Below are 13968 nucleotides of genomic sequence, written 5' to 3'. Positions count from 1 at the left end.
CAAGTTGCCGATAAGCTGCATTTGCGCAGTCGCAACATGTAGCAACTGCTGCATCAGCATCGGCATCAGCTTTGGCATCAACAGCGTCAGCAGCAGCATCTCAGCATAGTCAACAACATTGGCTAAAATGCATAATTAATCTGACTGCAGAAGAAGAAGAGGGAGAGAACCGCATCTTGAGTGTCGGCGTTGTTGCATGCACCATGTGGCATTAGTCTCTCTCTCTCTAAACTTGACTCAAATCGAGTCGTTTCGATTCGCCGTGTGTTGAGTTTTTGTTGAGCGCGATTCCCCGATTCGCAGTCTCGCTCTGTTATTAACAGCTTTTGGATAATTTTATGCGGACTCCAACCACTGCAACCAGAACAAGACGGAGAACAAGAACACTGCCCTTGCCCCATGCCCCCAATGCTGCATGCGCCACTGTATGCCACTGGCTGCCTGTCAGCGACTTTGGACACGTTTCAGCGATTTCCATGTTGCATGTGTTTCGCTCTAATTTATGCAAAATGTTCTTGTTCTTCTGCTGTAATTCAATCTCCCCTCACAAACTCCACATTTTTTCAAATTCGAATACCAAATTCAATCTATGAAATTCAGTTTCAAGTTCATGTTTCACCAAGTTGATTGCCAAGTTTTTTTCTTTGTCTATATTTTTAACAATGAAACTATCAAATAAACTGGATTATAATGAATAGTTTCAGTTTGGTTTTATTCTTTTTTTGAGCTGTGAAATAGTTAGCCAATTAGTTGGCAATTTGGTATGGAAAAAAACAAACGTTACTGCTGCTTTTAAGTCTTATTAAATTAATGGCAGTTAGTTCCCATTCCCCAAAGACAATTGGAAGCCAGCTCTCTCAGCTTAGTATGTAATTGCTGTAGATTGGGTGGCAATGATATGCGAACTGAAAAGTACGTGTAGATTTCGTGGCTGGAAAACTCCCACAGTTCTTAGACATAAATTAGATATTTCTCTTTAATTTGATGAGTTGAGATAGAGGAAAAATAATACAGAAGCGAGAGATGCTGTGCTGCTGATGTGACGATGATGATAAATGTAATTGTGTTGGCTTCACATCAAATTAAAGCACATCAAAAAGATTAAAAAAAGAGAAATAAAAAGCAAAGCAAAGTTGATTAAATTAAGAATGAAAAAGCAAAGCAGAAAAATTGTTATAGATGGGCAGCAACGAAAATAAATATAATTGACACAGTAAATAAGAAATTTTCGTAGAAACGAGAAGAAAAGAAATCGGACAACAACAAGAAAGTGATACAAAAACACAGACAGAAAATGCCATTAAATTTATTGTCTGGTCTCGTATGACAAACGCTGGCAGCAAATCAACGAAGCGTATAACATCATCGCTGATGGATGTGTCTGGAACTTGAACTGAGACTCAGACTCAGACTGAGACTGAGACTGAGGCGCTTTACAGGTGCCACAACCTGTTGTAACGTGGGAAACTGGAAACTGGTTGCGACCCCTAACAAAACGCGACAATTACCAAAAAAAGAAAGAAATACAAAATGCAAAGAAGTAAATGCGACAGCTAGGCTCAACCCTGCGGCAGAAGAACCTGGAGGCCAACCCCGTTGTTCTTGTGGTTGCAACGCGACACAAGAGGCAGCTGACCATGAAGCTAGAAGCAACAACTCGGGTCAGCCAAGTATGACCAAATGGGTTGGATGCGCTTCGTGTGATGTGTGTTGCACTTGCAACATGGCCGGGGGCCAGGCCAAACGGAAGTGTGGCATATAATTAATGACGGCATCATATGCATCACACATACAACTCGACTCGCAATAGAACTTTGAGTGAAAGATACTTTCAATACTTTCTCACAGTCGTTGTGCAAGTTGTGCAGTGAGGCATAAAAGGATTAACTTGAGCACACTTTGAAATGCCGCATTACTCCGATTGCATTTCCTTGTTAACTGTTAATGCACTCGTGCAGCTGTCTCTGTATGTGTGTGGGACATCAAACAAACAGCAACATTTCAATTAACCAAAAGATGCTAGGGAACAGAATTGAATCGAGTCTAATCGTCGCCTGTCAAAACACAGCTCTTTCAAAGGCCAGATGTCTGCATCTCTCGCTCAGTCGGTGTCTGGGTTTGTCTGTTAAAATGCGCAATTAAGTCATCATACGCATACGCGAGCATCTCTCTAAGGCAAGTGCAACGCATTAGCCAAAGCAGCCACAGCACAGCACAGCAGCCAGTTAACCAGACAACCAGGAAGCCAGCCATCGCAACTTGTTGGGAACTTTTACTATTTGTCCAAGTCATACGCTGGCTAATGAAGCCTGAAGCGCAGATCTCGAGCACTTCTGAATAGGAATTAGTGAACAGGATCTTTCTTGTTAACAAAATGCCGTTAGTTGACGCGCACATAGCGTAGCATAGCATAGTTCCTCGCCCAGTTTTCTGGCCATAATTCGTAGTACGTCTGTGTTTTCTTTTTGTCCATTTTGCGCAATTTATCAAGTGCAACAACTTTGCGGGGCTCATTAACGTGCCACTTGCAACAGTTGCAGCGGCAAGTACCGACCGCGTGGGCGTCACTCGAAGACGTCGCTGTTGACCTGCCTGTTAACTTCGTACTCGAGTTGGAGTTACACATGTTTCTTCAGCTTAATTGTGATGCGAACGCGCAGACTTGAATAACAAATGCAACGATCTCAGCGGCATTAGACTGCACTTTTTGACCAGGCCTACAGAGAGAGGGAGAGAGAGAGAGACGAAGAGAGAGAAGGAAGAGTCTTGTGCGCAGCTGCTGTTAACAATTTTTACGTGAAATCTAGGCTCACAACGATGTCCGCAAAGTGGCAGAAACATTTCAAGAAAATCACGATTTTCAACTCGAGATCTTTTTTCGGCTACCGTGCGGGTGGAAAGGTGTGTGTGCGGTGCGGAGCGGTGTGGTATGCGGTGGTCTGCGCTGATCTGAGGTGGCATGCTGTGGCGTGGCTGTGATTCCAGTTCGATTTCGACACTTTCACAATTCGCGTAAAAGTGCTGAAATATGGTTTAGACGACATTTGTTCCACTTTGCCGTGATATCAAAGAATTTGCATGAAATTTCTATTCGACAGACGGACGGACAGAAAAAAAGAGAGTTGGCTGCCTTAATAAGCATTTATTTATAGATTCATAGATTTTGATTTAAAGATTAATCGATTCAGATTTTAAATGCAATGACAAATCAATTTACGACTGCAATTACTCTCAGTTAATTGCTGGCGCTGCCCTCGGGCCAAAACATTTGGCTACTTTTTGGCCACAAATCTCAAGTTGATAATGCGGGGGCCCAATTTTAAGTGTGGGCGAGAAGCAAACAGCCAACAGCTTTATTTATTCTCTTGAATGTATGTTTTTGATTTGGCAAAGTGCTGGGCTTTTGTATTACAAAATGATGGCCATTAAATTAATTAATTTTCGCTTAATGCCTTACCTCAATTTTCAATTAAACGTTGATTACAAAAGTGGCCACAAAACTGGTTTTCGACTCTATTCTTTTGTTTCTTTATTTTCGTTTCTCAGTCGCTTTTGCCGCCGCATAAAAATAGCCGCATAATCGGCGTTTATCTGCGAGATACACGTACTAAACAAGCCACGACCTTTGACTGACTTATGGCCACTAAATTGCGTCTAGATACATGTGTTGGCCTGGCCTGGGCAGTTAGAAGAAGTAGACAGACTGTAATAACAATAATCAAGGAACAGGAAACATAATAAGCTCACAGCAACGCCCTTCAATTTTCCTGTTTACTGCTTAACACCCGCTCTCTTTCCTTCCCAGCTCAACGCTAATATCATTTGCGGTTTTTGATTTTTATAAACACATTTTGACTTTGCTTTTCTTTTTTTTTTTTTTTTTGCCAATTATTGCCCGTGCTGCTTCAGTGACTTGTTCGCAGCATTTTTGATTGATTTTTGTGTGTATTTTAAATTGAATTTCCCAAAGCCAACAAAATCAATCAGCCAACTTGTTGTCTGCTCGTCGTCGCTGACTGTCGCTCTATTCACTTGTAAATTTCTGTCATTCTTCGGCTAATGTATTTTATTGGTTCTGGCGCTGTTATGCAATAAATTGTAGCCCAAAACGCTGACGGGCATTACATCAACCTCAACACCTGGCCAGCCAGACGAGAAGCGGACCAAAACGGTACGCCCATTAAGTTATCATCATCATTGTGTTGCTTTGGCCAAAATGTGATTCGAGGCATTGTAGAAATTTATGCTTTAATTGTTGAAGCGTGTTGGCATCAATTCTAGTCCTCCCATTTATTTTGCTAGCTTTGCTAGTTTTGATGATTGTGGCACGTCTCGTTTTACGATTGGCCGTAAAAACAAGAAGAGGCAATTATGAAATATGCGTAATTGAAATTTTACTTCGTCGGGTGGGAAAAGTGGAGGTTGAGCCGCCAATCACAGCTGATAAATGGCAGACAGTTAAGGAATGCACAAATGTGAACGCCCCGCGTGCAAAATAATAAAGAAAGAATAAAAAATTACTCATACGCCCCTTTAGAAAGCCAAAATAAAAAATTAATTGCAAGAAAGAAAACTATTTGCGTTACGCTTCTTTCTATTTTTGGGGGGCGGTCATTTGATATGTCTGCAAATCCCCACTCCCCATGCCCCTCTCTTCCATCTTTCGCCATTTCAATTAAAATGCCATATATCATCAGCGCTTTGAGCGCACATCGAATGCAATTAAAATCAAATGCCTGGCTCCGCTTTTTAAATCAAAGCAAATCGTAAAACGATAAGCCTTGCCGCCAACCAAAGACCACCCAGCTAAAAAGGCAACCAGTCGAGTCGAGTCGAGTCACTCGTAGCTCCATTAGCTCCATTCCCATTCCTCTACCACGTAGCTTATTTATATAGTACTTATATTTTATTGTACACATTTCGCTACTATAATACAGAAATTCCAATGCAAAGTGCCGATCGAGCTGCCGTAGCTGGTGCTGCTGCTTCGCTTAATTACACTTTAAGTAGCCGTAGTCAATGGAAATTCAATAGGAGCCAGTGTCCAGTGTGCTAATGAGTCGCATGAATTCATTTGGAGGATGAAAAACATGCCAAGCTAATGAGAGATAAAGTGAAAAGAAATCGAATGAAATGCAGGGCTCAATGAAAATACATAAATAGAAGCATTCGCAGGCAGCTCGAATTTCGTGGCACGTTTTTGATTTTATCAGCTGGCAAATTTATGCAACACTTTGCAGCACGAGCAAGTGGCAAGTGGCCCTTTCAATCAGTTCTTTATGACCAGGCCAAGAGTCATTAAACGGAAATCTAATTAAGCAGCTGACAGATTTATGAATATCGCCAGTTTACCTGTTCACAATTTCACAACTCTGTCGAGGCATAAATTAGTTGTTGGCAAGGGGCAAGTGCAATGTGGCATGCTAACAAAAGATTTTTCAGCTACTGCAAATGATGCGATAAATGAAGCTCACATCTTTAGAGAGTGTGGATGCTACATCGGGATCTTTGCATCTTAACGACGCGATGCGATGCGATAGGATGGGAAGTGATGTGTGTGCAGTCATGTGGCAAACGCAGAGGTCTCAATGCATCAGAAGGCGGCCTCTTAACGAAGGGCATCCTTAAGCAAGAGGTTATTAAAATGACATATGGAATTTACGTGAACAAAGAATGAGTTCGTACAAAATGACAACAGAAGATGCAAAATGCGAAGAGGGAATTAAGGAAGGTCCGAGGCGATGTTGGAGCCTCGAAAGTTGTGGCAACTTATTTAAGTCTGGGCCACTTTTGAGAACTGCTGTTGCCACTTAGTTGCATGCAATTCATTTGCCTGTTAACAAAACTTGACAACAGGATTTTCAATGAGGCACAGCCTGCACTCTGAAGTCTCAAGTCTGGCTAGCTCGAGAGCAGTTGTTCGTCCCTCTTTGTGGATGCCACGTGCTGAACTGAACTGAACTGAACTGAGCTGTTTGATAAATAACTCTTGGTGTCAGTTTTGCAAATAGCCGTGCATTAATAACGCCCTTTCAGTACCAACATTGTTGTTTATTTGCCTGCTTGGGGCAAGCAGCTTGCCTTGGAAATATGAAACTCTCTGTTCTGTTGGCATGTGGCAAGACTTGAAAGTTTAAATTAATTTCCACTGAAGATTACTTTCAATGAGTCCTTAATGTGATTAAAGGCTGATATTAAAACAATAAAGTGTCATGAATTTTCAATCGATTTATCTACTAAACAGCGAAGATATATTTACCCAAATATTCTTTTATTTGCAAATACTTAAGAGCCGATTAGCTTTTCTAGCACTAGAATTAAAATTCTGTTATTTGTTGTATTTCCTAAATAAAAAATCTAAACAGTATTGACAGAAATTTAAAAAGCAAAATATCTTAAAACAACACAAAATTGAATTACAATATTTATCACAATATGAATCTTAAGATGTTTATTTATATAACGTCAAAAATCGTTGTGAGGTTTTTTTATGAAAAACCTAAAAAAATATTGTGAAAGCTGGGATTTTTAAAGGACATCTAGTTTGAAACAATTGAATATCTAAATAAGCTTCAAGTCAGTTGTGATTTAAAGACTTCTGCTTTAATCGAGCTTTTAATTAAATTCATAACTTCCATAAACAATTTGTAGAATTTCAAACAAAGGGCTTATAAAAATCATGGATTCTATGATAAACCAAAACTATTTTAAAGCAATTGAAAATGTAAATAAGCGTAAAGATATTTCTATATGAATAACGCGCCTCAATAAAGTTTTAAATTAAATGCAGATTCAAGTTTTAAAATTCATAACTTCATTAAACATTTTATATTACTACTGAAATAAAAACGAGGTTGTAAAAGTCTGGATAATAAAAATCAATAAATTTTAAAACAATTGGAAACTTAAAGAAACTTTATTTCTATTTCAAGACTGTGCTTTAATCCGGTTTTTTTACGATTTCCTAGTAAAAACAATCTACAAGTAAATCGAAAGGATATTTGTAACAATTTGAATGTTAGCTCAACAATACAAACAAACATTTATAGTGAATGTGTAGTAAATGAATCTGTTGGTCAACTCACACCACAGAGCAATGTGACAGGCAATTCTGGTAGCTTTTACGAGCATTTAGAAGCCAGGCCCATATAAAGCTATTAAAGAGCCATTAAACTAGCCCATAAACTGTTCTATATACAACTCGTAAAATGTTCCCCATGTCATCGTCGTTAATTTCCTTTGAGATATTCCCACAGGTTTATCAGAAATTGAAATCGGAATTAGAATTGGAGTTGAGTTGGAGCTGAGTTTGAAATTGGAATGTGAAGCGCGTCAAACGCATTTCAAATTAGGCTTTTTGGCTGCCGCTCCAATTAAGTCGATTTCCCCCCGCTGCCCCGCTCCACCTGCTGCTGCCACAATTTGGTGGCTTATCTTAGGGTTCTGGCCAAAAGAGTTATGGCCATTGAGATTGAGACTCGGAAAGTTGAACTCACGTTTTGGCAGCTTTGCAATGTTGTTGCTCGCGTTCTCGTTCTCGTTCCAATTGCTGTTGCGGCACCTTTGAGTGGCCATCAAACTTGGCCAATTGTTCTTCAATATCGCTTAATTGTATATCATCAGCAATGGCCGCATTCACGTAGCCACCGACTCCTGCTATCTCCAATTGCGATTCCGTGCTCCGTCGCAGCAGCTGCTCCGTATCCGCATTGTGTAGCCAGACGGCGCTTCGATTCCGGCAAACATTCAGACTACGCAACGCATTCAGTGGCAACAACTGTGAGGCATGTGGCATGCTTTGTCTATGCTGCTGTTGCTGCTGCTGTTGTTGCATGCGTTGCAACTGCGACGCACTGAGGCTGCCAGTGAGCATCGCCACCTCGACATCATCGTCCGTCTCGCCGTTGCACGAGATGCCCGATGAATGGAAATGCTCCTCCTGCTGCCTCTTGGCCGGCGGACTGCAACCGAGACTGGAAAGATCGCTGCTGATCAGACTCGATTGCTGCGAGTGCAGCGCCATGGCCAGACTGGGAGCAGGTTCCTCCAAGCTCGTCTGTGCCGGCAGCTCCAGTGCAATGTCGTAGGGTGCCAGCGTAAGTTGCTTTGGCTTCGTTTTGGTCTTTACCGCTGCCTTGACTACGGCAGCACATCGTGGCGAGCTGGAGCTGCTGATGGGCAAGGTGCGATTCTTGGAGCAGCTCGCCTTCATTTTGCGCGGCGTCAATTTGGTCACCGTCGACAGACGCGACTGATGGCCACTGCGCTGAGGAAGCTTGGCCGGGACAGCCACGGGAGGAGGAGGAGGAGGAGCTGCTGCTGCGTCCTTGCGTTCACCGGAGGCGGAACGGCGACGACTGCGTCGTATGCTGGGCATGTTGCGTGGAAACAACTTGCCCGCATCCGGCTGCGAACTCTTTGAGGCACTGTCGCAGCTGAGACTGTTGCTGCTGGGACTACCGCTGCTGCTGGTGGTGCTGCAGCTGCTGATATCGGTGATGGCCAAGACGGAGGCGCATTCGCTGTGCATGATGACTTCGCGATAGTTTTTCGCCGCATTTTGTTGTGCGCTGTGGTGTGGCAGGCACTTCTTCCACCAGTGCTTCTTCGAGAGCAACTTGGACATATTTGGTTAAAATGGGAACTGTTGCTGCTTGTTGTTGATGTTGCTGTTGCCAATTAGCACATGGCCCACACCCCTTTCTTGGGCAATGGCTCAGCACACGCGTCAATCACAATCACAAATCAATTGACACATTAAGGAGACAGTGCAACGCGGTTGCAAGTGCAGTTCGATGCTGGTATGCGGCATGCACAGCAATTACTGTCAGCTGCAATTAACGGCCAATCCGTTTGTTCTAATTACGTGCGCAAAATCAATGAGAAATCACTTCGACTCAAACGGCAGAAAACGCACGAGAAACGCGCGCGATTCTTCAAAAACGCGCACACGGCAGTCAAACGAACCGTTCGCTTTGAAGTTGCGTTCACAACTGAAGTCGCGTTGGGCGCGTGTAGAAAGTTGTTAGCCCGATCTGAGCAGCAAGCAAAGAGCTTCAGAGAGAGAAAGACAGAGAGCGTAAGCGAGCGCTATTGTTGTTGTGTTGAGAGCAACGCAAATATCAACAGCAGCAAGCGAGGCAGACAGGTTGGTGCAGGTCAAACTCAACACAGGTGATGATGATCACCGGCTGAAACTCACCACTCATTCGTTCGCTCACTCTCTCGCTCTCACAGTGAGCAAGTGCAGTGGAGGAAACGAACACAAAACAGGTGCCGGCTGCCGGCGCGACGTCAGCACTGAGCACATTTGAGTGGGGGTTGAGTTATTGAGCTGATGAGTTTTTTTATATTCGGTGTTTGAGTGCATTTCTGGTTTGGCGGCCGCATTCTGTGCGCTTATTAACAAGTTATTGGTGTGAGTCGTGAACGTCAAGCAGGCGCTACTGGTTGCCTGATTGGCTGCAGGCTGTTTGACACATTTCAAGCACTTTAGTGAGCTGACCCATTTCATCAACCCAAGAGACAGCGACAGCTGCAGGAGTGAAGCGGAACTGAGAACTTAAAGACAGCAAGCAGCTCAGCTCGAGTTTAATTTCGAGTTTTGAGCCTAATGCCACTAGGCGTTTTGTTGCCACATTAGCATCGTCATAGTCGATCATTATTATCAGCCGGAAGGGTCGCTAGGAAACGAAAATGAAACAAACACCTCGCGATGAAGGCGAAAGAAAATCAAAGAAATTTCACTCTTGGCCATCTGTAATAATTCACGTATGTAATAGTGAAACTTTTCCGACTTTCTAAATTTCATTAATTTTCTAATCAATGCTTTTATGATTTAGCTTTGGTTTTTGTGGACCATTTAATATAAACATAACTTACTTTGCAAACTTGCCAATGAGCGGTCACATTTTACCATCCAGCAGTGGAAATGATTCACAAATTGTTTGCCAAACTGTAATGAGAGTAAAATGCCAAAAAGCAAATAAATTAGTATGCGTTGTTCAAAGTTAAATATTTGTAGAGCGGGCGAACAAATTAACCAAAAATGTGCAACTAATTGTGGAAAACTGGGAGCAGAGTAAGGAACATAAACAAAGCGAGTGCGAAAGTATTTTAATTACCAGCATTGCACTGTCAAATACAAGCCACGCCTCTTGCCCACGCCCATAACCGAAAAAGTGCGTCAAAACTTTATTTGACAGTTCCAGCTGAACAATTCATGAAGTGAAATGAAAGCGCAGAACGAAACAATTTTGATTAAAACTGCGACACACAGTTGGCAGTTGGCAGTTGAATGTTGGTCGTTGCCTGTTGGCTGCTGGCTGTTGGAAATGTCAGCCAAATGTAGTTGGCAGTTAGCTAGCGGGGGGTGGGTGACAGGCGTTTGCTACGTGCAGAATCTCTGACAATTGCCATTTGTGCTAAGTATAGACTGGGGAAGGGCAACAGGTAAAAGTCAACGTCGCATACAAAAAATAAAAAAAAAACGAAAACAAAAACAACAAACACGTAAAACAACGGAGAAAAAACATTCGTAGGACAACGACAAAACGACATTGCCAACGAGTGTCCCCCGCGATGCCGCTGCAAAGGTCGTAAAAGTTGAGATTTTAACGTGCGCTCTACACGTGTACGCTGCAGTACTAGGAGTGGAGAGTAGCGGATGGAATGAGAGTGAGAGTGTAAGTGCCAGTGTGAGTGAGCGAGAGTGAGAGTGAGAGAGTTGGTGCCAGGAGTCAGCAGTCAGCAGTCAGCAGAGCAGCGCACTTTGGCGCAGCTGACGCAGGCTAAAGCTGCGCTAGCAACGCTATCGCTACCAAGATGGCGTCATAAAGCACTAAAAAGTATTAAAACAATTTACACTTTGTAAAAGTAGCAGCAACAGCAGCAACTACAGCAACAACTGTTGTGTGGCTTGTTGCCTGCACGTGTCCAAGCTGAAAGGTAGACAGGGATAAAGCTAGTGCGCGTACACTGTGGGATAACTGCCTCGTTCTCTCACTCTTGACATGTTATTAACTTTTCCATCTGCACACAACATGGCGCCTGATCCCCCACTACGTATGTATGTATGTTATGTATATCTCTCTACCAAGTATGTGACTGTCATAATCATAATCGTGCTCGCATCTCAGGGAAACAACACAATATCGAGCCTGGGCGTTGACAATCGCGTTAACGTAATTCTTTTCGTTGAATTCAAATAGCATTTGACGCTTATTTGCATAAACAACGTGAAAGTCGTAAAGTGAAAAATTGCATAAAATATAATAAGAATGGGGAATTGAAGTGCTAACAGCAGGCGGAGCAGTGCCTCAAAACGATGCAATTGTTGTGTAGAGAAAGTACGCACAGTGGACTACATTCCATTTGAATATCAGATATGGAAATTAGTTTCGAAAGTATTTATGGAACAAAAGATAAAAGTCTAAAGAAAAAGGATTTCAACGTATTGTTTATTTACTATAAATCTAGTTTAGAGCAAACATTTACTCCACTGTGCCTCATATTGCCAGTCATTCGCTCGCAATGAGGCCACCGTTACATCCGTTCATCCGTTCCATATGAAAGGCGCACAGTGTGCGTACTGAGCCAGAGCCAAGCCCTATGGCAATCCCCTAGTATACTCCATGCATACATATTGTGTTCAGGGAAGCTGCTCTTAAGACAATAAGCACACAGCGTAAATTCTGGAGTTGTGGCAAAAAGCAGCGGGAGCCGAAACAATCGCATCCAAACGCAAAAGCTCTTGTCTCCAGTTTTCAGTTTGCAGCTTCCTGCGTAGGCGGCGGCAATGTTGCCCTAATGATGACGTCGCTGCTTGAAAACTGTTTGCTTGCTGGGGAAATGTGGCAAAAGTCTCAAGTGCCGACTGCTGCCGGTTGCCACAAGAAGAAGAAGAAGAAGAAGCAGTTGAAGCCCCATAATATTTATGAAAAATATTCGTTTTTTGTATACGAAATGTGATGACAAAACAACCAGGCGCAATCATTGCGTTGATTTGCAAAATGGCGCTGATGACAGTCGTTGAGGAAAAGTTGCAAGAATCGTTTGGGGTAACGGATGGGGACGAAAATGGGGGAGTCGCCTGCTGCCTACTGCGTGGGTCTACTGATTTTTAATTAAAAAACCAACAAGAAGCAGCAGCAACAGAAGTAAAAAAAAAAAAAAAAAAAAAAAAAAAAGAGGAATACAGAACAGTACAGAACTCAAAGTGCGCGTCACAAGGTTTCCTTTTGTTAATCGACTTGATTGTAAATATTTTCTTGCCACCACCCAGTCCCGCCCCCTCTGGCCGCAACGTGTCTGTTTGTCATGGTGCGACGACTGTTGCTGCTGTTGCTGCGCTTCTAACGGCACATTCACCCAGCCCCAGTGACAGGCAAGAGTTCTCCCCATGCACCAGTTCCATGCCGCACCTGTCTCTTCCCAGCTTCCTCCCCTCGCGAGTGTGTCGCAACATTTGCCTTTGTTATTTATGGCAGCATTGTTCGTGTTCCCCATGTTGTTGCTGCTGCTGCTGCTGCTGTTGCCTGTGATGGTGTTGGGTGTTGGTGTTGATGTCAGTGTTGCCATCGTCCCTGCTGATGCGTTGCGCGTTTTTTCACGCGCCAAACGTCAGCTCGAGGGAGGCGAGACTTGGGGGGCAGAAGGACAGGTGGGCGGTGTCAGGTTTGTTTTTGTCATTGCGTTTCTGTTTTTTTAATTTCGACTTTGACACAGCAACAACAATAATACCACAAAGTCTGTCAGCAGCAGATGAGCAAATGTTTTGCTAACAACTTGTATTTGTCTGCTTCAAAATTGCAAGGGAAGTAGTATTAATTTGCCCATGATGAGCATTAATCTTAAAATTGAAATCTAAAGTTCCTTAGTTCATGGGTGATTTTGAAGTTTAGTCAAATGTGTAGTTGTATTTGACAAAAATTTCTAAACAATGTGCAAATCGCGTAGAGTAAGTTAGAATCGGCTAAAATGGCAACACAATAACGATAGTAACGTCACATGATTGCAGATTTTGAACAGATTGCATTAATCTGTTTTAAAATAATATAATGCGAGTCTATTGATTTTTAATTACTGCTTATAATATTATTTTTATATTATACCAACTGCAATCTAATAGTACCGTTCATGTCACGCCCATACATTCAAGCAGAAAGTTCACTTTCCCGAGAGAAATGAAACTTATAATATATGCAAGTTTTTATTTGTCTATCCTCACAGTGACAAGTGGAAATATTCTAAGGGTAACTGGATTTAAATGTCGAGTTGTCGATCCATCATTTTGTTATTATGAACGTTGTGTTATAAAAGCAATAAGTCGAAATGTTAAAGAATTTAACGTGGTGGTAAGATTACTTCAGAAACCAGTTAATAATGTTACGGTAAGTGCGATTGGAGTTCTCATTGTCAATCCTAATATTATCTGCCCTTTGAATTGCAGGTTCGTCTAGAAATAGTGCGACGTCTTGCAGCGTCCACTCAGCCAATTTATCAGTTCGAAATTGATGGATGCCAATTTATGGTGAGCAAACGGCGCAATCCTTTTGCCAAAGCGATCTTCAAGTTCTTACGCATCGAATCGTTCTCCAATTTGAATCATTCTTGTCCCTTTGATGTGAGCTTCGCAAATAATTATTACAATAACCTTCTAATCTAATTGTTCTCTTCCTTTTTTAGCATGACATCATAATAAGTCATCTGGAGTTACAGAAGGAGTTAGGTGCGGGAATCATGATTGGAAAGGGTGACTATGTTATCAATGCAAATTGGTTGGCTTACAATGTCCTCCGCTTTATTACAACTGCTACTCTGGAAGTTACTGATTAAAAATCCCATAAACATTTTTTAATTCAAACGAAATAATACAGAAAATAAATTCGAATAAATTCAAACATAGTATTAACACACATTAAGATTACCGAAATCAACTTGTAGTCGAGAAAAATAAAAAAAATTAAA

The 13968-nt window shown here is 42.2% G+C and overlaps 2 protein-coding genes across 2 annotated transcripts in view; one reads left to right on the top strand and one right to left on the bottom strand.

Annotated features, from left to right (window-relative positions):
• LOC132789333 (protein espinas) overlaps positions 1–8980 on the bottom strand; it is a 24855-nt gene extending 15875 nt beyond the window's left edge. The window contains 1 exon segment of the mRNA XM_060797272.1: positions 7497–8980. Coding sequence (XP_060653255.1) covers positions 7497–8626 — 1130 coding nt within the window. The 5' untranslated portion in view covers positions 8627–8980.
• LOC132789334 (uncharacterized) overlaps positions 1–13968 on the top strand; it is a 26342-nt gene extending 12374 nt beyond the window's left edge. Inside the window, exons 2-4 of the mRNA XM_060797273.1 lie at positions 13231–13391; positions 13451–13624; positions 13687–13968. Coding sequence (XP_060653256.1) covers positions 13231–13391; positions 13451–13624; positions 13687–13836 — 485 coding nt within the window. The 3' untranslated portion in view covers positions 13837–13968. The remainder of the gene's footprint in view (positions 1–13230; positions 13392–13450; positions 13625–13686) is intronic.

Source organism: Drosophila nasuta, chromosome 3 (genome assembly GCF_023558535.2).
Source record: "Drosophila nasuta strain 15112-1781.00 chromosome 3, ASM2355853v1, whole genome shotgun sequence".
Classification (NCBI taxonomy): Eukaryota; Metazoa; Arthropoda; class Insecta; order Diptera; family Drosophilidae; genus Drosophila; species Drosophila nasuta.
This window is presented reverse-complemented; position numbering and strand designations above follow the sequence as displayed.